This window comes from Lissotriton vulgaris, chromosome 3_1 (assembly GCF_964263255.1).
Source record: "Lissotriton vulgaris chromosome 3_1, aLisVul1.2, whole genome shotgun sequence".
Classification (NCBI taxonomy): domain Eukaryota; kingdom Metazoa; phylum Chordata; class Amphibia; order Caudata; family Salamandridae; genus Lissotriton; species Lissotriton vulgaris.
The window spans coordinates 1426728632-1426749691 of record NC_141689.1 but is presented as its reverse complement, the minus strand read 5'-3'; the positions used below and the strand labels follow the sequence as shown (position 1 = coordinate 1426749691).

Sequence of the window (21060 nt, the reverse complement as noted above, 5' to 3'; positions counted from 1 at the left end):
AAGGAAGTCAGGGTTAACTGGCTGGTTGAGCAAAGATGTTTGAATCTCTGGTTTAAACCCAGAGGTGCGGAGCCAGGCGTGACGTCTCAACATTACACTAGTGTTAATGGCCCTAGCTGCCGTGTCTGCCGCATCCAATGCACATTTGATGGATGCATTAGAAATCAACTTCCCCTCCTGTATGATCATTTCTGCTCCCTCTTTGTAAGCATTAGGCAGGTGTTGCAACAGCTGTTCTAACGTGTCGTAGTGAGCCCTATCGTATCTAGCCAATAGGGCCTGTGTATTTGAAATCCTCCAAATATTTGCAGCCTGTGCTGCCACCCGCTTTCCTGACGCCTCCAAAATCTTGGATTCTTTGTCCGGAGGAGGAGCATCCCCACTAGTTTGCGAGTTCGCCCTCTTGCGAGCATTGGCCACTACGAGGGAGTCCAATGGGAGCTGGCCTTTAATGTAGGTAGGGTCCACAGGCGCAGGTCTATACTTTTTTTCAATCCTAGGGTTGATAACCCTTGCCTTTGTGGGCTCTTGTCCGCAGCATGTTTGAGGACTCCTTTTAGCATAGGCAATGTCTTTGCCGATCTTTCAGAGGTGGAGAAAGTATCAAATAAGAAATCTTCCACAGGTTCTGCGTGCATTTCCACGTCATGGTTGAGGGCTGCCCTTTTTATCAAAGCGTTAAACGCCGCCGTGTCTTCAGTAGGCGAGGTTTTGACATTGTAAGACTGAATGTCTGGTGCAGCTTGTGGATAATCAGGGTCTACAGCATCAGTCCATTGCTGAGGTTCCTCCTGATTAGTGTCAGTATGATAAGTGAACGCCGTCTGACCGTATTCATCACCCACGTCCTCCTCGCTTTGCGCTGGAGAATATGCCATTTGTTGTGAATAGCTCTCAACATGTTCAAAGAGAACTGGTGAGGTGGTCGAGTCTTTCTTCCGTTTAAGAGGGATTTTGTACGCCTCCAAGGAATGTTCAGGTGCGATCTTCCGTTTATGGATGTTGAGCCTGCCAGATTCTGAGTCGATGAAGAGTTTCGACTGGTAGTCATACGACGGTTCTTGGAACATAACCCCCTCAGAAGTGGACATCGAAGGCGCAGACACTGTTTTGGATGGGTCGGTGCCTTTGTGGTGCTCGAGATGCTTGGGTCGAGCCATCGGCGGCAGACCGTATTTAATTGGAGGGTGACTTGCGGACGGGCCGACCTTCTTAAAGCTTGCCGTAGTGTTCGATCCGAGCTGCTTCGGCGACTCACTAGCATGCTTGATTCCTTGCGTCGACTCGAGCTCACGGTGCGTAGCATGTACGGCCTTGGGCGTCGATGCAATATGCTGCTTCGGGTCGGTTTTGGTCTTCGACTCGAGAGCTTTGCCCAGTAGCAGTTTGAGCGCTGGAATCTTCGGCTCGACAGCCTTTTTGGTCTGGAGACCTTTGGTCTTGTCGCCATGCTTGGGCGTCGACGTCGACTGCGTCGAGGTGATGTGCTTTATTGTAGAGCCTGGCTTCGGCGCCCCGGTCTTCGAGGCGGCGCCCCATTTCGACCCCGAAGGGTTACCAACAGTCTTTGACTTGACTGGCGTCGACGTGTCTGATGGCGTCGATCCGATGACCACTTTTAGTAGTTTCGGTTTTGGCTCTGTAGGTTTCGGTTTCGATTTTGAAAGATCGACCAATGGCTCCTTTGAAGCATTCTTAGCCGGGCCTGGACGCGGGGCTATAGAATGTGGAGTAAGATCTTGGCTAAGGCCTTCCGGCGATGCCTCAACCTGAGCCGTAGGGAGCGTATTGTCAGTATTAGGCCCCGCTACTGCGGTTGGACCTGGCTCATCACTGGAGTCGTCATCGAGGGCCCCGATGGCCTCTTCGTCGTCCCCTACCTCGACGATGTCTTCTTCATGGACGTAGTCCTCATCCTCTTCGTCCACATCGAAGTTGGAGTCATGCTCCGACGCTGGGTCCGACTGCTCGTCAGGATCTTCTTCGTTGGCGCCTTCTTCGTCACCGGCCTCAAAGATGTTGACCGGCTCGGGCGCCGACTTCTGCGCTGACTGTCTCGCTGCGCGTTGAACTCGAAGCGTCTTCTTAGACCGGAACTTCGAGCAGGCCATACAGCTGGCCTCGTCGTGGTCCGGGGATAAACATTTATTGCACACTGGGTGCACATCAATGTGAGGGTATTTCGAATTGCAGACGGGGCATCGTTTGAACGGGCTCCGTTCCATCGTCGTCGTAGTTTGGGCCTTTGGTGTCGAAAGTCAAAAACAGCCTTCGACGTCCGGTTCGAAGAACTGAAGAAAAATAGGCACCGAACGAGACAATACCGACGCCCCGAAGGCCTTTGGCCTTAGAAAAGAGTTATAACAAAGTTTCCGAACTGGAGTCGAGAAAGTACATCCGAACCCAATGGCGGAAAAAAACAATCTGGGGATGGAGAGGATGCCCATGCGCACTGTAGTCCAGGGGAGGAGCCACCTATCTCGTGCTACTTCGAAGACTCTTCCAGGACAACAATGTGCAATCATCCGGACCCAACACTAGGCGGCGATCTATGCACAGATATGAATTCAGCAGCCCACATGCCTCGAACATGATATTTTATGGCAAGCATGAGTTTGTGGTTATGGGCAAAGGTGTGGCAGACACACTAAGCTTGCAATTACGCAGCAATGGTTGCAGTTATAGGACAGCTGATTTTTAGTCTTTTAAAATAAGATAACCATACAAATTTATCCAAGAGCTTTGAACAGCTCAACTTTGCAACCAGTGGCATTTTAGTGACTGTGCCAAACAGGAAAGCATTATCTTCTTGCCCTCTCCACCTGTAATTCACACCATAGTTACCTTTTGGAAACACCGGGAGCTTTCACACCCTCCACATATATACAGGAGGATCAAGATGGAATTGAACTAAAATCATGCATTCCAGTGTATCAATACTTTTGTACTCCTATGTCATTTGCGAGACTGTGTTTATGTCCTGATCCCTTATCTAGCCCCTCAAATCCAGAAAAAAGTAGATCAGAGTACCTGAAGATGGTAAACACTTCTCAATTAGTACTGTTTGAATGGTTTTGGTTAGCAGGCAAGGTTTCTTGAAGTACTCAGAAAGACCAGCAGGAACATCTCAATAAGACTGTACTGAAGACAACTCTTCAGATTGTGCTGGAGATATACAATTGTCGAGGGGGACACCACTGTGGAGTTTTTCAGACCACTGACACAGGTCTGGCATGATATCTACATTTGCCTTCTCTCAAAAACCCTGAAGGCGCCCTTAATCCCCTTCATAAAACTGATCCCAGTGAGTATCTGTAGGAATGAATAAAAGAAACGTAAGGTGTTGGAGGTACCAGTCATACTCCATACACTGTTTCTCCTGGCAATGTATCTTGAATATGACCTAGTAAATGCAAAGGGCATCCAAATGTTCTGTGGACCAATTGGGTGGCTGGGGACAATTCACACATACAGGATTTCTTCGGGAATTGCCAAAACCGATTTCCTCTAGCCCAACAATTTTTTTAAGCCAACAATGCAAATTTCTAGTCTGCCTATCTCCAGCTATTGAGATCATGTAGCTGATAAAAGAGGGCTGTGAATGTAATGTACCCAAGAGACTCATATATTTCAAGGGTCCCTCCCAAAGTTATCTCATAAGCCTGTCACATTTATTATACCTGTATATGATGTGGTCGAAAGAGAAACTGCCTGTTCAAATTAGATTTTTCAATCAAGTCGGGATCTGTAATTGTGACCTGAAAGTAGAAAAAACAATGTGTAATAAAACATACCCACTTTTACGTACATGTAATATTTTCAATCACACACACAAAAAAATGTAATAGTAGCTAGATTTACCTTTTAGTTTTCATTTAAAGCGGTTTTCAGATAAGCTGCAAAGTGGCAGGTGTTTGAGATACAGTCACACACAAGATTAAATTAAACAACAATGTTTCTCAGAATTTCACTCATTCTTCCCTCCTGAGGAACAGACTCATCCCCCAGATGCTGAAGGGTGGGTGTCCCCATAGCAGATGGGGGTGCGCATCTATTTGGGTTACCCTGGGCTCCATGAACCAGAGGTCTGGTTGAGGACAGGTGACAGTCACATGTAGATTTATCACTTCCTCAGACATGCGGAGCTCTGTATTGTTTGATAGTTACATAGTTGGGGAGGGAGGGGAGTTACGCTACTTACAGTGATGCTTCACTGTGGTGATCCTAGAGACAGTTTTGCAGTGTACAATGAGAACTTGTAGAGATATGCAACCTACACCTTCTGAAGTTTATACAAGGACACGCACAATACGCAAAATCTTTGGTTGGTCTTGTGTGGGGCGCTATAGGCCATTATCATTATATGAGGCAATAGCTGCTTATCAACCTAATAAATAAATGTAGACAAAAAGACCTTTAACAGTGCCCATGGCGAGTCCTTGCTGGGCTAAAGACAGCACAAAATACAACATCTGACAACTTTGCTGGTAATGGATCTGTATGGAGTGATGTACACCAAGCCGAAAACCGATACCAGCGTCCAACTAAAACAGGTGGCCTAGATAGACGCCTGTACGCTAGAATGTCATACACTACTTCAGGAGGAAGAACAAAAGCAGCCAACTGTAGTCACTCAATCTCCACACATAGAAGTGTAGACTGCTCAGGTTGGATCCTGCCCTGATGCTTGGACAGGAGATTCTCCAAAAGTAGCAGCCTGATTGGAGGACATATGCTTATTGTGGGAAATCCTCCTTCTTTGGGTGGTCACTACAGAGTTTTTGCTTTTGCTGAATCCTATATTTGGGCTGGTTCCCCTTTAGATCTCTGTGCACTTTAGCCTTTCTAACCAGTTGTAAAGTGCCTGTGCTCCCCCTTTAAATGTGTTTGAATTTGCATATTCTTCATTGGTATATAACTTACTTATAAGTCCCTAGTATATGGTACAAAATGTACCTAGGGCCTGCAAGCTCAATGCCACTAATACACTACAGCACATACTGAGCCATCCACTACAGTGACAGCATAAAACATGGCTTCAGGCCTACCATTGTAGCCGGACTGTGGCAGTTTAAACACTGAAATCCGACCTGTCACAATTAACCATTTGACAGGTGACAAAACTCCCTTTTCAAGTGTAAATAAGTCACCCCTATGTATCCCTTGTCACCTAGAAAGCAGTGTGCACAGGATTTAAAAGTAGGACATGTAGAAATTTAATGTTAACATATCTCTACAGTTACTAGCACCCAAAAGCTATTTTTTCACAGTGGCAGACCTGGCTGTCCTATATAGAAAACAAGAATAAAGATTACAATTCAAATACTCTATCTCGGGAATTATTTTTGTAGAAAAATAATTAGCAACTACTTGTAATAGTTTTTACAAATTCAATTCATATAGTACATGGCTGTCATATTGTCTGTTAAGACTAAGACAACTGTGAATTTCAGGTGAGGTAGGAACGCTTTCAATGCAAGGTGAACTGTGAACAGCTTGAAGTTCAAGGTAGTTGATGTGAAGACGGAAGCCCTTTTAACAGGTTTCGTGTGTTCGAACACAGCAGAGAGCGATGAGTGTGGCTGTCTATGAACACTAGATCTTTTAACTGACCCTGTGACTGAGACCACTGGTGTGCTAGACATTCCTGCAGTGGTCGCATATGCAATCGTGCATGTTGTACTATGGTGATGCATGAGGCCATCATGCTGAGCAGAAGCATAACTGTTATTACTGTAAAGTGTTGATTGGTTTGAAAGTGCGGTAACAGGGTCAGGAAATTTTGAATCCTTGCTAATTTGGGATAGGCTAATCCCATCTGTGTGTTGCAAATAGCCCCCAGGTATGGCTGAACCTCCAACAGTTGAAGAGGGGATTTTTATACATTGATGGTAAACCCTAGTTGATGGAGAAGGTCTATGGTGACCAGAGTGTGTTGGGGGCACAGACGAAGGGAACTGGCTTTGATAAGCCAGTTGTCCATATGTGGGAAGACTCAGATGTTTTGTCTGCGTAGATGTGCTGCTACCACTGCTAAGCATTTGGTGAACACAGGTGATGCAGGTGATGCAGGAGTCAACCCGAATGGGAGAACTTTTAACTGGTAATGTATGCCAGCTATAACAAACCTGAGGTATATGCGATGAGCTGGATGGATTAGGATGTGAAAGTAGGAGCCCTTTAAATCTAATACCGACATAAAGTTGCCTTGCTGGAAATGTGGGGTCACGTGTTGGAGGGCAACCTTATGAAAATGCTATGACAGGATGTAATGATTTAAGGGCCTCAGATCTAAGATGAGCTGTGATAATCATCCTTTTTGGGGATGAGAAAGTACAGGGAATATACCCCAGATGTTGAAGAGGGACGGGTTGTATATCTCCTCTGAGGAAGAGAGCTTGAACTTCCTGTTTGAGCAGTGCTTGATGTTCCAGAGAGAGTTTGTAAGTGTGAGGTGGAATGTTTGGAGGTGTTGGTAATGAGCTCCCCACAATAACCATGTTGGATAATGTCCAACACCCACTGATCTGATGTTATGGATCAGCAGGTGGGGAGAAACTTCTGTAATCTACCCAAACATGTGTTAAACTACTGTGGGGAAAGTGAAGAGAGTCACTGTTTAGTGGTGGATCCGGCACCAAACGAGGAAGCACATCTGCCACAACCTTTTTATTTACCCCTATAGGTGCTCCTGTAATAGCCTCATGAAGGAGAGTTGTGACTTTGTGGGCGATATGACGAAGAAGAGGCATCAGAAGATGCTGCAATTGAGCCTGCCCTATATGAGGAGCAGCGAAAGGAGCCACGGGGAGTGGGTGTTTGGAGTGGACCATGGACATAGCAACCTCTGTGTCCTTCTTCATCTTCTCTAACATTTGGTCAACTTGTGTTAAAATTGTTTGCTGGACTTCTGGCTTAAAGCCAGATATCAGCAGCCAAGCATGTATGAGTACCAACACACTGGTATTAATACCGCTGACAGCTGTATCCACGGAGTCCAAGCACACCTAATGGAGTTTTTGGAAACGAGGTTGCAATCCGCTACAAATTAATGCCCTCTTCTCCTATGTGCTTCTTGGAGATACTGGAGGAGTTCCTCCATTTCATCTCCGTGGGCACGATCATACCTGGCTAATAGGCCTTGGGTATTTGCAATTTGCCAATGACTGCACCGCTGCTCATTTTCCTGAAGTATCAATTAGCTTAGACTCTATCAGGAGGTGGAGCGCCAGCTGTGGTTTGTCAATTATCCCTCTTACCGGAATTGGAAACAACTAACAAATCAGGGGGATGTTCCCCTCAGATGTAAATAAGGTCTGAAGGTACAGCTTTGTATTTTTTCTCGACCGTGGGATTGATAATACGTGCTTACGCAGGGGCTTTAGAGATGTCATTGGTGTGACGCATCATGCCTTTTAACATAGGGAGGTATTGGGTAGCCCTATGTGCACTGGATATGGATTCAAAGAGGAAATCCTCCTCGATAGGCTCTTTAGGAAGCAGGACCTGGTGGTACTCTGAAGATCTGCTGTTAAGTTCCTGATATGGAGTGGTGTCATCAGGAGGCAATGGTTTGGCAGGGTACAGGTCTGGGTCTATGTCCCCCTGGGTCTTAATGCCATAATTTGACCAGGGATCTGGAGGCTGTGGTGCATTGTAAGAATCATCAGCCCACTCATGACAGAATGTGGGGACCCATGTGGAGTGTTATCAAGGGAATCACCCTGAGAATGAGTTGGAGAGGGCGAAGGCGGTGGAATGAAGATTGGAGGCAGAGAAGCAGATGTAGGAGTGTGCAAGATGCTGATAGCCTTGTCTGTCTTTCATCTTTTAACTGGTGCTGGCAAGTCCATTGCTTCTCCTAAGTTAAGTAGTGCTTTGATGGAGGGAGCACCTACCACACATTCTTGGTTAAGATGCAGCCCATGTGTGGCTGTATATGTATTTGTGTCTGGCCTGCATCTAGCAGGTCCTTCATTTTTATGGAGGATTGTTTCCACTGGAGTACTGGGGTTGGATTTCAATGCTGATCCCAAACTTTTCGGTGCCGAAATGGTCTATAGTTTCAGAGCCAAAGATGGATAGGGTCGGCTCCGTGTGGAAGCTGATGACTTTGGCTGTGCTTTCGGTGCCGACCCAGAGGGCAGGGCATCCAGAGCAGATGTTCGGTGCTGACCATGGCCGTTTGGCTGTGGTGGCCCAGGAGCCTTACATTCCGTCGGAACCAAATGTTTTTCCAGTGGCAGGACGGGCACGTCAGTACTCATTGTATGCTGACCCGGTGGAAGGTCCTGCATGGAGTTCCTCCTCCTCCTCCACATCCTGGTGTCTGAAGATGTTGGATGTGTCGTCAACCTCTCTCTGCTGCATCTACCTGCTACTAGCCCTTCGGTCTTTAAGGTTTTCTTTGACTGAAACGATTGGCAGCCCTCTCAGTCTTCTTCCCTTTGATCGGGTGACATGCACAGGCTGCAGACCTGGCGAAGGTCGGTCTGCAGGTACTTAGGGTCCACCTCGGGCAGAAATGAAATGGCACCGTTCCCTACGCAGGCCTTGTTAAGGCGAAGCTGAAGAGATAGAAAGATAGGCCCAGAAGGGCGAGGCCCAAAGGCCACTGTTTGAGTGTGTCAATGAGACAGGTAATATTTTTCCAGATTTCGAAGCGGAAATATGGGAACACATTCAATAAAAATACAGAGGGCAAGGGCGACAATCTAAAAATGCAATCGATGTCCATGCACATTATCAGAGAGAAGTCACTTTACCTCGTGACTCGAAAGACTTCTTCAAAGAAAAACAACTTGTACACATCCGGACACAACACTAGATGTCAGGACTATGATAAGCATGTATATCTACAGCCACACATGCCTCAAATATAGAGGTTAGGAATTAATATTCGGACACCTCTGTCAGAATATTTATCTTCACCTCCATAGGTAGAGGCTGTCCACTGCATAATGGCAGCGAAGGAGCAGGACCAGCAGTAGACACAAGGCCATTACCTGGAGAAGTATTCAAGCCAAAGGCATCTTGGAGTTCCTCATACCTTACATTGGGGGACATTATGATCCCCTTCATCAAATTGTCATTGTCCGAGTCAGTACCAAAAAGACTGTGCAAAGATTGGACCTTACCATGTGGTACGGGCTAAGTGTAAAAATCGGAACAATTACTTATTGGCTGCACTCCAGAGGGATCCAGAACTGAAGTTGGTGTTGAACCCGATGCGGGTTGGTTCAAGGGGCACAGATGGTGCTGAGGGTAGACCCGCCAGTGGAAGCCTGACTAGAGACACATGGGGATCCTTGGGGCCGAAGGCACTCCAAAGAGAACAGGTAAAGTGCTAAAAAAATCTAACTTAGCAACTGAAAAGGAGCGTAAATTACAAGGTGATTTTTTTTAAATCCATTTCTCAATAAAATCCAAACATTATAATATCCAAAACAAATCCAATATCAAAAGTTCGATGAGATTAAATTATTCAGGAGTCTTGTATGTGAGTTCAGATTCCAACTTTATTCATTATTTCGAAACAATTTTTCCATTCAGCCCAGCCAATGCACATTTCCTGTGGCAGTCAGACAATCGGAGCACAAAGGAGAAAGATTGAATAGGGGGTACTATTCCACCCACAAATATGACTGGTTCTTCATGAAATACTGTATTTGGGAGAAGATTATATACCATTCCGAAATGTAATGAATAAAATTGGAATCAGAACTCACATGCAAGACTCTTGAATAATTGAATCTCATCAAACTATCAATATTGGATTTGTTTTGGACATTATAATGTTTTGGATTTTGTTCAGAAATGGATTTAAAAAATCACATTATTATAATTTACGGACCTTTTCATTTGCTAAGTTTGGTATTTAAGGATTGTGGCTTCTAAGCAATGGGGCTACGAAAAGAAGAGCGTATTAAAATTGAAGATAGCAATCACGATACACTAGTGCACCATTAAGGCCCACACTACTGATGCTCTATTTGTTCTTGCTAAAAAGAAAATGCATCATGGCGTCCCTGAAGTCTCTCCTTCCTGCAATACCACCGACAAACCACAAAATTCAAGGTGCCTGCTCTTGTAGACATTTAGGAAAAGGCAACAAAAAAAACCCTAGGAGTTGCTCTGGATCTGCTTCTGAAGGTGCAGAAAGAAAGGAACGGATATCATCTGGGTACATGGGTGGCGCTTACATGAGGCTCCGTTCGTCACTGCCGGAGTGAACGGACCTGTAAAAAGCCACCTTCAGGTGCACAGCAGTCTGCTTTTAAATTTCTGGATCCAGTCTGACGCCTGGGAAATATTCACAAGTCTACAAGTTTGTTTTCTTTCACATTTGAGAGTGAAAGATTACATTCCTAGACATTTTACAAGTTGAAGAGAACCACTCAATATTCGTAAACAAAGCTGTAGTTAAACTAGCTGGGATTTAACCAATATATTTAATTTATAGCACAGTTTACAAAATATATTTCGGACAATGAACCCTGTTGCCCTAAACAATCTTACCATGCCTTTTTCTGAGCCACTTCCAACACCAAGAAGAGCAAAATTTTTCAACATTTCACAGCCAATTGCCCCACAACCAACCTAGGAAAAGATAAAAGAATTTATGAAACGGATCAAACACACTGAATCACTGGAAAATAAATGTAAGTGGATAGGCACACTTCAAAAATGAAAACAGTTTTGGGGGACAGTGATGTGTACCAAGAATGTACAATTCATATCAAGTTACAGGACGGAGATAGTTCATATACTAGGGACTCATTCAGATCGGGCAAACTATATATTGTAACTGGTTGATCAGGATGTCTTTGTATATCCAATAAAAATAAATCCTACATGCAACATTTCTAAAATGTCAATGATTAAGAAGTTAGATACATTGGATTACCCAGGAATGCGGTCATAAAATGGGGCCTGTTACATCTACTTAATTGTGTGAAGCAACAACTATAAAAAAGAAAAACAAACAGGAGGATGTAGGATTAATTTTAAAGACTAGGACATAAATGCAAGCAATATGAATCTAGACAGACTGGCTTGCAGTGGGTCCTTAGTAAACCCAACCTCAAAAGCACTTACTCTTGTACCTTACCACATGTCCTTCTGCCTGACATTTTTTTTTAAAGCACAAGCAAAATAAATCAGGCATAGTGCATTATACTTATGTTCATACATTATTCTGGTAATAGGAGAATTCCTGATAATTATGTGATAGGCAACTCTACTATCTTTAAGATCCATAATCTGGCGTTAATAACTATTTTCTTGATCAAATGGGCGGTACCTTGTGTGCATCCCTGGCATAGTGAGCAGCTCTCTGATGTACTGAGTGACTCTTCCCTATTTACGTACCTGCAATTACCCGTGACATACTAGTACATTCTGCTGCTATGTTAGACTGGTATTTGGACGTTAACAAAGGAGAGGCATGCAGGCAGACATACAGAAACATCAAAGCTTCCAACATATTTGGTAGTACAAATGAATATACAACTAGGACATATCTAAAATGTTAAGTACCTTGACATGATCTTAGGCTCTTTGAATAAGAGAGCATTGCCATTTACAGACATTGAGGCTCATTATCCTGGGATAAACCACAAGTGAACTGAGATACAACACCGAACACAAAAAAACGCACTCTGTCGTAGAGCACGTCTTTACATTTCTGAAGGGCTGATTCTAAAGTCTGCATAAGAGTGGTGTTGGCAGTGCAAATCTGTGACCACAAGCAATTTTGGAGTCATCTGTGCAAGGCTGGTCAAAATTTCAATAAGAAAGGGTCCCCTCAGAGTGCTCCAAAATGTTGACTTGGAGGACTATGGGCCCCCTCCTCCACCACGCTTAGTGCAGTGTGCTGTTAAGGCTGCTAAAGGGAGGGTAGAGTGGGTAATCATCACAATGAAATATTTCTGAGGTAAGTGTTATGCATTGCACCTATAAGCTGACCAGGCACAGACACATATTTGTTCCTAATAAACGTTATCTTTTTATTTTCACCCACATAAAAATTATAACATAACATCTGTCAATCCTAGTGTACAGTGGATGATATACTAAGGGTACACATAATAAACATAAGAGGCATTACATCTTCAGTACTGGTTATAACATCAAATTAATTACTACCTTCTCACCTTCATTATACAATGGCTAGGTCTGATATTACTCCTGCACATACTCTGCCATGCCTCATTCTCGAACAGAATCTTCCACTTTGTGCTTCTTGTACTGGTATACTGCTGAGGGTGGATGACTCCTCACTCTTAGCTGTGCTGTGGTCAAGAACGCCAGGGTCCAATCAACAGCCTCAGTATATTGGCCTATCTGAAGATGCAAATTTACTGTATGCCCAGGTCGTACTGAAGTGCCAATAGCAAGCCAATTTTCAGACCTGCCAAATGCATTCAACCTTGGCAGATAACACTGTCTGCATCTTTGGCTGAGGGTCTCCTGCAGCATGCAAAGTCACATAAGGACTTCAGCTGCAGGCTCTGCACAGGTAACTGAGGACTCCAAAGTCCATAACAGACCTGGTGTTGCCTCTACCGGTCTTGCATTTAAGTCAGCAGCTTACAGTCTGAGGTTTGCACGCCACGTAGTAAGATTCTATATTTCAACACCCTTTCCCTTACTATTGTCTAATCAAATCTCTGCTTTGATGATGCTACGTCAGCTTTGTGACAGTGTCTGAGCACAGAACAAGTCATGACCCTTGCTAGTTTTAGATGTCATAATCCTTATGCATGCATGCAGCCTGTTTGTTGGCTCTGCCCTCATATGATTTGTGTAGCATAGTGATTTTATAAACACTAGGAGCCTCGTGGTCCTGGGTCGGACTCTGAATATGAGATGATGCACAGTTTGTGAGTGTATGCTGAGGAATTTTGAGTATTTGACTGCAGCTCCCGTGTGGCATATTCATTCGCCTGCTCCACGGCTGGAGAAGACGCTACATCTGGAGACGAGTAAGGGCTATGTGCCTTGAAGAAAACAAGGCTGCTCTCCCTGAGATTTTGCAATGGAATGGCAAATTGCTTGCGCATCTCACATGTGCCTCAAATCAATACAAAGCAGTCTGAGACTATTGCATGTGGAGTCAAAGCACTGCATCAGCCCAGGTAAGGCCTAAGAAGAAAGTCAAGGCCCTACAGAGGAGCACATTTAAAACGCCTGCCAAAGCTGGTGCTGCAGAGTTAGACAGAAACTCTACGCTATGCTCCAAATACAGAGGAATAACTCAAGCGAACCAGAAAGGTAAGTGCAGCGACAACCAGGTATGAGAAGCTGAGACTTTATTCACTGTCAAAGATAAGTGAAACATTCTACGACCTCATAATGAGCGTGGTGACCCAAGTTCAAGGACTAGGGTTGTGCATGTGGAAGTTGCAGAGGCCGCCTGGTACAGCAAAAGCTGTCTGAACAGCACATGTTCTCAATGGCAGAAAAAGAAGGTGTGAAATACAATGCAGTCGTGTTTCGGAAGCCACCACCGTCCTTCGACACTTCTAAGAAGCAGAACATTGGTGCTAGGTGGGCTGCTTGGATCCAAACAGTCAATGACTTCATAGATGCACTAGAAGAAGAAGATGGAAATAAGATCATTAAATACTTGAAAAACCTTGCGGGTGATGGAGTGAAAGATGTGCTAAAGAAAGTTTCACAGACTTATGCAAAATCATACCAGAGGGTAAAAGAAGCATTGGAGGCCAAGTTCAACCCAATGCCGAATGTCGACTATGAAAGGTATATCTTCAACCAAGCACAACAATGGACAAATTTGTTGAAAGACTTGATACACTCATATAAATTTGCAAAATCTGTCATTTCATCGACAAAGAAGCCTTGCGCCTTAGAGTCATTGGTGGCTGCCTGTCACATTTGTTTAGATGGCGCATGTTGAGTGTCTGAAAAGTTTCAGCGCTCCGTCCATCATCTCCTTATGTTTGCATGTTGAAAGAAAGCCACAGATTTGGGAAAATGCTAATGGCTGTGAGAGCATAAGAACTAGCAGACCGCCAAGCTACTGACACGGAAGCAGGAACAACCCACAATGACCTCGGCCTTCAATCAATCAAGCAATCAATCAAGGAACTTGTAAAGCGCGCTACATACCTGTGAGGGTCTCAAGGCGCTGAGGGGGGGTGCCGCTACTGCTCGAAGAGCCAGGTCTTGATGAGTCTTCTGAAGGAGAGTAGGTCTTGGGTCTGGCGTAGATGGGTTGGGAGGGTGTTACAGGTTTTGGCGGCGAGGTAAGAGAAGGATCTGCCGCCGCCGGTCGAGCGTTGGATGGGGGGGGAAATCTGCGAGGGCGAGGCTGGCGGAGCGGAGCTGGTGGGTGGGGGTGTAGAAGCTGAGTCTGCTGTCCAGGTAGGCTGGTCCGGCGTTGTGGAGTGCTTTATGTAAGTGGGTGAGGAGCTTGAAGGTGATCCTCTTGTTGACGGGGAGCCAGTGTAGGTCTCACAGGTAGGGGGTGATGTGGCTGCGGCGGGGGGTGTTGATGATCAGTCTGAAGGAGGCATTTTGGATGCGTTGTAGTCGTCGTGGGTGTTTGGCTGGGATACCTGCGTAGAGTGCGTTGCCGTAGTCCAGTCTGCTGCTGACGAGGGCCTGTGTCACTGTTCTTCTTGTTTCGGTCGGGATCCATTTGTAGATCCGGCGGAGCAAGCGTAGTGTGTTGTAGCAGGAGGAGGAGACGGTGTTGAACATGGAGAGGGAGAAGTCGAGGATGAATCCTAGGTTGCGTGCGTGGTCGGTTGGTGTCGGTGCAGTCACTAGGGCGGTAGGCCACCAGGAGTCGTCCCAGGCTGAGGGGGTGGGTCCGAGGATGAGGACCTCCGTCTTGTCCGAGTTCAGTTTCAGACGGCTGCTCCTCATCCAGTCGGCGATGGCCTTCATGCCCTCGTGGATGTTGGTTTTGGCGGTGTGGGGGTCCTTGGTGAGGGAGAGAATGAGCTGGGTGTCGTTGGCGTAGGAGATGATGTTGAGGTTGTGGTGGCAGGCCACTTGTGTGAGGTGGGCCATCTAGATGTTGAAAAGTGTCGGGCTGAGCCCTGGGGGACGCCGCAGATGATGTTGGTGGCTTCTGACCGGAAAGGTGGGAGGCAGACGCTCTGGGTTCTGCCGGAGAGAAAAGACATGGTCCAGTCAAGGGCCTTCTCTCGGATTCCGGCTTCTTGGAGGCGTGTCTTTAGGGTGCGGTGGCAGACCGTGTCGAAAGCGGCTGACAGGTCCAGGAGGATGAGGGCTGATGTTTCGCCGTTGTCCAGTTGGCGTCTGATGTCCTCTGTAGCGGCGATGAGGGCTGTCTCGGTGCTGTGGTTACGTCTGAATCCGGATTGGGAGGGGTCCAGGATATTGTTGTCTTCGAGGTGGCGGGTCAGTTGAATCTTGACGATTTTCTCGATGCCCTTTGCCGGGAACGGGAGCAGGGAGATGGGTCGGAAGTTCTTGAAGTCCTTGGGGTTCGCCTTGGGTTTTTTGAGTAGGGCGTTGTTTTCGGCGGGCTTCCAGCTTTCCGGAAATGTCGCTTTCTCGAAGGAGATGTTGATGATCTTCCGTAGTTGGGGAGCGATGGCCGCATCTACTTTATTGAATACGTGGTGTGGGATGGGTCTGACGGAGATCCCGAGTGGATGGAGTTCATGATCTTGCGTGTCTCGTCGTCGTTGGTGTTGGTCCAGGAGGTCATGTGGTTGGCGCTGTTGGTGATCGCGGGGGTGGTGGCGTCATGCATCGTTGGTGCGGTCGTTGAGTTGAAGCAGTCGTGGATGTCAGCGATCTTGCGGTGGAAGAATATGGCCAGTGAGACGCACAGTTCCTGTGAGGGCGGGATGTCGTTGGCGCTGGCGTCGGGATTGGAGAGATCTTTCACGATGCGGAAGAGCTCTTTGCTGTTGTGTGCGTTGTTATCCAGGCGGTCTTTGAAGGAGGATCTCTTGGCTAGTCTGTTGAGGTGGGGATGTCTGCGGGTGGTGTCCTTGTGGGCTGCGTGGTTTTCTGGCGTTCGTTTGAGGAGCCATTTCTTCTTCAGCTTACGGCAGGCGCGTTTGGAGGACAGGAGCTCGTCGGTGAACCAGGTGGCTCTCCTGCTGGCGTGGCTGTTGGATGGTCTCTTGAGTGGGGCGAGGGTGTTGGCACAGTCGCCGATCCATTGTCTGAGGTTGCGGGCTGCGGTGTCAGGGCAGGTGGGGTGGATGGGTGGGTTCTGGGCGAGGGTGGTGGTCAGCTGGTCTTCGGTGACTTTGTTCCAGCAGAGGCGCAGCGGCTGTTGGGTGCGATGGTGCGTGGTTAGTTTTTTGAAGGTGAAATGGATGCAGCGGTGGTCGGTCCAGTGGGGTTCGGAAGTGTGGTCGAAGGCGACGTGGGTGCTTGTGGAGAAAACGGCATCCAGCGTGTGGCCAGCAGCGTGGGTGGGTGCGGTGACGAGTTGTCTGAGGCCGAGGTTGGTGAGGTTTTCGATCAGAGTGGCTGAGTTGGCGTTGTTGTTGTTCTCGAGGTGACATTCAGGTCCCCAAGGAGGATGTAGCCCGTGGAGGCGAGTGCGTGGGTGCTGGCGAGGTCGGCGATGGAGTCGCTGAACTGGGCCCGGGGTCCAGGGGGTCTGTAGATGAGTGTTCCTCTGAGGGTGGTGTTGGGGTCGGTGTGGATCCGGAAGTGCAGGAGTTCGGCGGTGTTGAGGGTGTTGTCTGCGTGGGTGGTGACCTTGAGGGTGGACTTGTAGACAATGGCTATTCCTCCTCCGACTCCATTGGCTCGGTCCCTGCGGGTGATCTTGTAGCCGTCCGGGATGGCAATGGCGATCTCGGTGAGGAAGGCCACGTCTAGGGTGAAGGTGTCGAGCAGGTCCCAGAGCTCGATGGCGTGTTTGCGTGCCGAGTGGGTGTTGAGCAGAATGCAGCGGAGGTGGTTGGGTCTAGTTCTAGGAGGTTTGGTGGGTCTGTCGCAGGTGAAGCTGCAGGTGCGGCAGAAGAAGGGTCCGTGGGTCTGTTTCAGGGCGGCCTGGAAGCAGGTGTTGTGTCGACCGGCGTTGAGTGCGCGGAGGAAATCGGCTTTGTATCAGAGTCTGGCGTCGTGGCGAGCGTGGGGTCCAGGGGTTCTGGCGTTGGGCGTGGACGGGCGCAGACGGGCTTGCCTTAGGCGCGGCATGCCCGCTGCGCGTCCGCGCAGCGGCCTGCATTAAGAAGGGGGTGAGGGAGGGAGGAGCAGCTGGGAGGGGGAGCGGGTGTCCAATCAGGCGCGGGGGCGGGGCCGCAGGGGAGGCAGCAGCGGGAGCAGGAAGCACGAAAAAAACGCGGGAAAGCAGGAAACAAACCGAGGCAGCAGGGGTGATGCTGACGCGGTGGGGGAGCGACCTGGCCTGTGAACAGGGTCGAGGGTCGCTCCCTTAGTGCGCAGCGGCCTCCTTTAAGAAGGAGGCGAGGGAGGGAGGAGCAGCTGGGAGGGGAAGCGGGTGTCAATCAGGCGCGGGGGGCGGGCCGCAGGGGAGGCAGCGGCGGGAGCGGGAAACGCGGAAAAAACGGCGGGAAAGCAGGAAACAAACCGAGGTAGCAGGGGTGATGCTGACGCGGTGGGGGAGCGACCTGGCTTGGCCTGGCCTTGGTTGTGAAAAGCAAGCAAATGCAAGATGCACATAAGTTGTTGTTTTTGACGAAAACAAAGCTATGCTTCAGAAGAGGATTTTCATTTTCCCATGAAAGTGAACCTCCAGCCATCGGGCAGGACTACAAAATTTGTGGAAAAAAAAATGAATTATTTCATAACCGTATGACGAGCTACAGAAAAATTAAGTGACTGCGATAGAAAGAGAAAATGGACCCAAGAATGTTCCAGAAGCACTCTCGCCATGCCCACAAAACAAAAAAGCACCATCAGCTACGACAGATGGAAACCCAAAGGCTAAGATTCCCCCTTGCATCGAGAGGTGGGGTTGAAACTGCTAGAATACGACTATGAGAATGTGCACAAACCAGGTAAGGATCAAAATCCAGCAGATTACTTTTCACGAGTGCCATTACATCATCACAGTTCAACATCCAGGACAGCTGAAGCCTATCTCAACTTTATTGTGAGATCCAGGACAACAGCGGCTCTGTCTATGGAACAAATCATTGCTGCTGTTCATTGTGGCGTTTATGTTCGTGACTCAGTTGCCAACTCCTATTTTAACTTGCACCCAGGTTTCTGTGTACAGTGCTGTGATTGCCCTCAACAAGTCTCTTGGGATGCCCCAATCTTCCTGTTTCGCCCAGTGCCACCCGCGAGGGACCCGGTCAAAGGCAGACTTGAAGTTGTCAAAACATGCAAATAGCTGTGTTTTTCACAGCTTGGCCTTCTCTGTTAGGATGCCTAATGCTGTTTGTGAGTGTCTCATGCCTGGCCTGAACCCAGTTTGTATTCTTGGTATCATATTTTATTCGTTGACCCATGCTTGTAAGTGTTGGAGCAGGCATGATGCACATAGCTTTGCTTCTACGTCAATGAGTGCAAATAGCCAATAGTTGTTTGGTAACGCTTGTCTTCCATTCTTATAGATGGGTTGAAAGATGTTACCTTTCCCTGAATCCAGGATGATATTAGTGCGAAAAAAGGTGCTAAATAATGAGCCTGGTAGGCTATGTCATGTTTAAAGAGGGCGTTGGGGAGCAACATTTCACATTTCAGACACCTACCGCAACACTTGGAGAGTCCTGAAACCATGCATGAAGCAGCTCTGCCAGCAGGTCTGGCTGAGGCACCTGAGTCTATGTCACAGTTGTCCGATCAGAGTGGACCTCAATCAACTCGAATCACCCAGTCTGGCCAACAATTGTGAGCGCCTCGTCGACTGATTGATTTACTTTGAACACAGTGAATTGTAATTTTCGATTTGTCATTACTTGCAAATTGGGAGTCACAAACCTTATCCTTCATACACCTGATCGTAAATTTGTTAAACCAATTACCACACATTTAAATATGGAGGGGAAATATTATCGCACTACAGAAAGAATACCCTCCGAGAACAGAAGTCTATACTGATCTAACTTGCATGTCTACCACCAGGTAATACAAATAGGTCCGATAAAGTTTCATTACGAACACCAATGTAAGCAAGCACAGCTAATAAAATATAAGAAGCTATTGTAAGTACACAAAGTGTTAAAACCATCAAAATACAGAAAAGCTAGTAGTGGAAAGGATGCCATGATGCCTAGAGTTGCCTCATTACTGCCTGAAAACCAGCCTTTAAGTAAAGACAATATAGAGGGAAGGCCGCTACCAAGGTGCATGTTTTACAGCCTGAAACCCAAAAAAGGAAAAACCGTAGACATCAATAGATAAAGGGTTTTTCACAATAATCGAGTTGAAATCCCTGATAAAAAGCATAAGAATGGCACAGATAAATGTAATTTATGTTAGGTGCCTCAAAAAGATTCTGATTTTCGATTACAGGAGAAGAACCTGCAAATTGCTCCCTTGAAACTGGTCGTGACAAGAATAAGTTGTATGTAGCCTTGCGTGCACAATTAGTAATGTCGCTAATGCAGAACAACGCTTTTCTCAATCTTACTTTTGTTACCCACATTTAACTGAATTTGTTTTCTTGCCGAAATCAAGTCACATGATATCAACAGTGCTGGTTCCAACTGCAAAGTAAAACGGAAATAATACAAATCACATTTCATTCCACATTGCCTGCTAACGTGAATACGAAATCAGTGTTAAACCTGAGAATGTTTAGCACTTCTTTAGTGTCAGCCCTCAGTAACAGACTTGAGTTCAATCATTGTGATTCTTTAAAAAATATATAATGGATAGGCTGGAAAACAATTAGTCCAAGACTGGTCTTAATCAACTGAAGTTGATAGTCTCAAAATTGTAAGATATAGTACTATGAACAATTTTCCTCAAGTACCCTTCTACTCCTACACACTGGCAAATATAAATTTATGGACATGTGGAAGGAGGTTATGGACGTTTTTGGGGTCATACCTAGTGAAAAGTCCGAGGGTACGATTTGGTACACTGAAAGTAAAAGGCTTTGGCTGATGGTGTGATTTAGGTAGGGAAGATGAGTAAATCATAGGATGTGAACTGTTTATGTTCGAGGAGACCTGGATGACTGAATACCCTTATTTGATTCTTTATTTAACCTGTGCTTGAGATGTGGTGAAAAGGACAAGTTGTACCCCATCAGAGGTGAATCCTGCTCAGAAGAATGACAAATGTTTTAGCAGCAACACTAACGTTTCTTAAATGTAAATTACAAGATATTAAGATGTGATTTCCCTCTGCACATATGATGGGTGGTGAATTGGCTGTCTGCCTTGAAGAAGTGGAGTTAGATGAAGTACTGTGTTCAAAGAAACACATGTTTAACACTTCGCACCCCACCTCCGATCTTTGCAATTAAGATTCTATGTCTGAGATGTACTGCCATTAGGGCGTTATCATCTGCATTTAAATCTGCATTTTAGCAAAGATCTAGCACATATGAGGAGGCACATAATGCTCCATTATTATATCACAGCTAACTATCAAGACTTTGCGCATTTACTTCCCTATAAGTTTAAGTTATATACTGGGAATAACTTCTCATGAAACATGCACAATTGACGATAAACCGAAGGAAGATATATAATGAAGAAGGTATTTTACTGAGAAAAGAATCCTTGAGCCATATATTGAGTATACCTGTTATAATTCCTATGTCAGCCAATCAGGACAGTATGAATACCTACATTGATTTAAAAGCAGTGTAAGGGTCAGCCCAATTAGCTAAATCTTTGGCATGGCCATGACTGATGAGTGGCAAAAAGGAAGGAGCAATACTGTCCCAACAGTTATATAGATAAATACCAAATACACCTGGTGCTGTATAAGGCCATAATAAGAAGTTAAAGGAAATAATTTTTTTTATCTTTAACCAATTCTGGCCGCAGATGGATGAGACAATACAAGAAAATAATCCATCTGCCTTTTGGTTGCTTGTAGCCATATTGTCTCTTAGTTTCATGAAAATGTCTTGCCCAAAGATCGATACACAAATATAGATTAGCA

At 46.3% G+C, this 21060-nt stretch overlaps 1 protein-coding gene across 2 annotated transcripts in view; it reads right to left on the bottom strand.

Moving 5' to 3' along the window:
- Positions 1–21060, bottom strand: part of UBA6 (ubiquitin like modifier activating enzyme 6) — a 1035692-nt gene that overhangs the window by 553432 nt on the left and 461200 nt on the right. For both annotated transcript variants that reach the window (XM_086961917.1, XM_086961916.1), the window contains exons 17-18: positions 10519–10599; positions 3681–3758 (exon numbers count right to left, since the gene is read on the bottom strand). In XM_086961917.1, coding sequence (XP_086818043.1) covers positions 3681–3758; positions 10519–10599 — 159 coding nt within the window. The remainder of the gene's footprint in view (positions 1–3680; positions 3759–10518; positions 10600–21060) is intronic.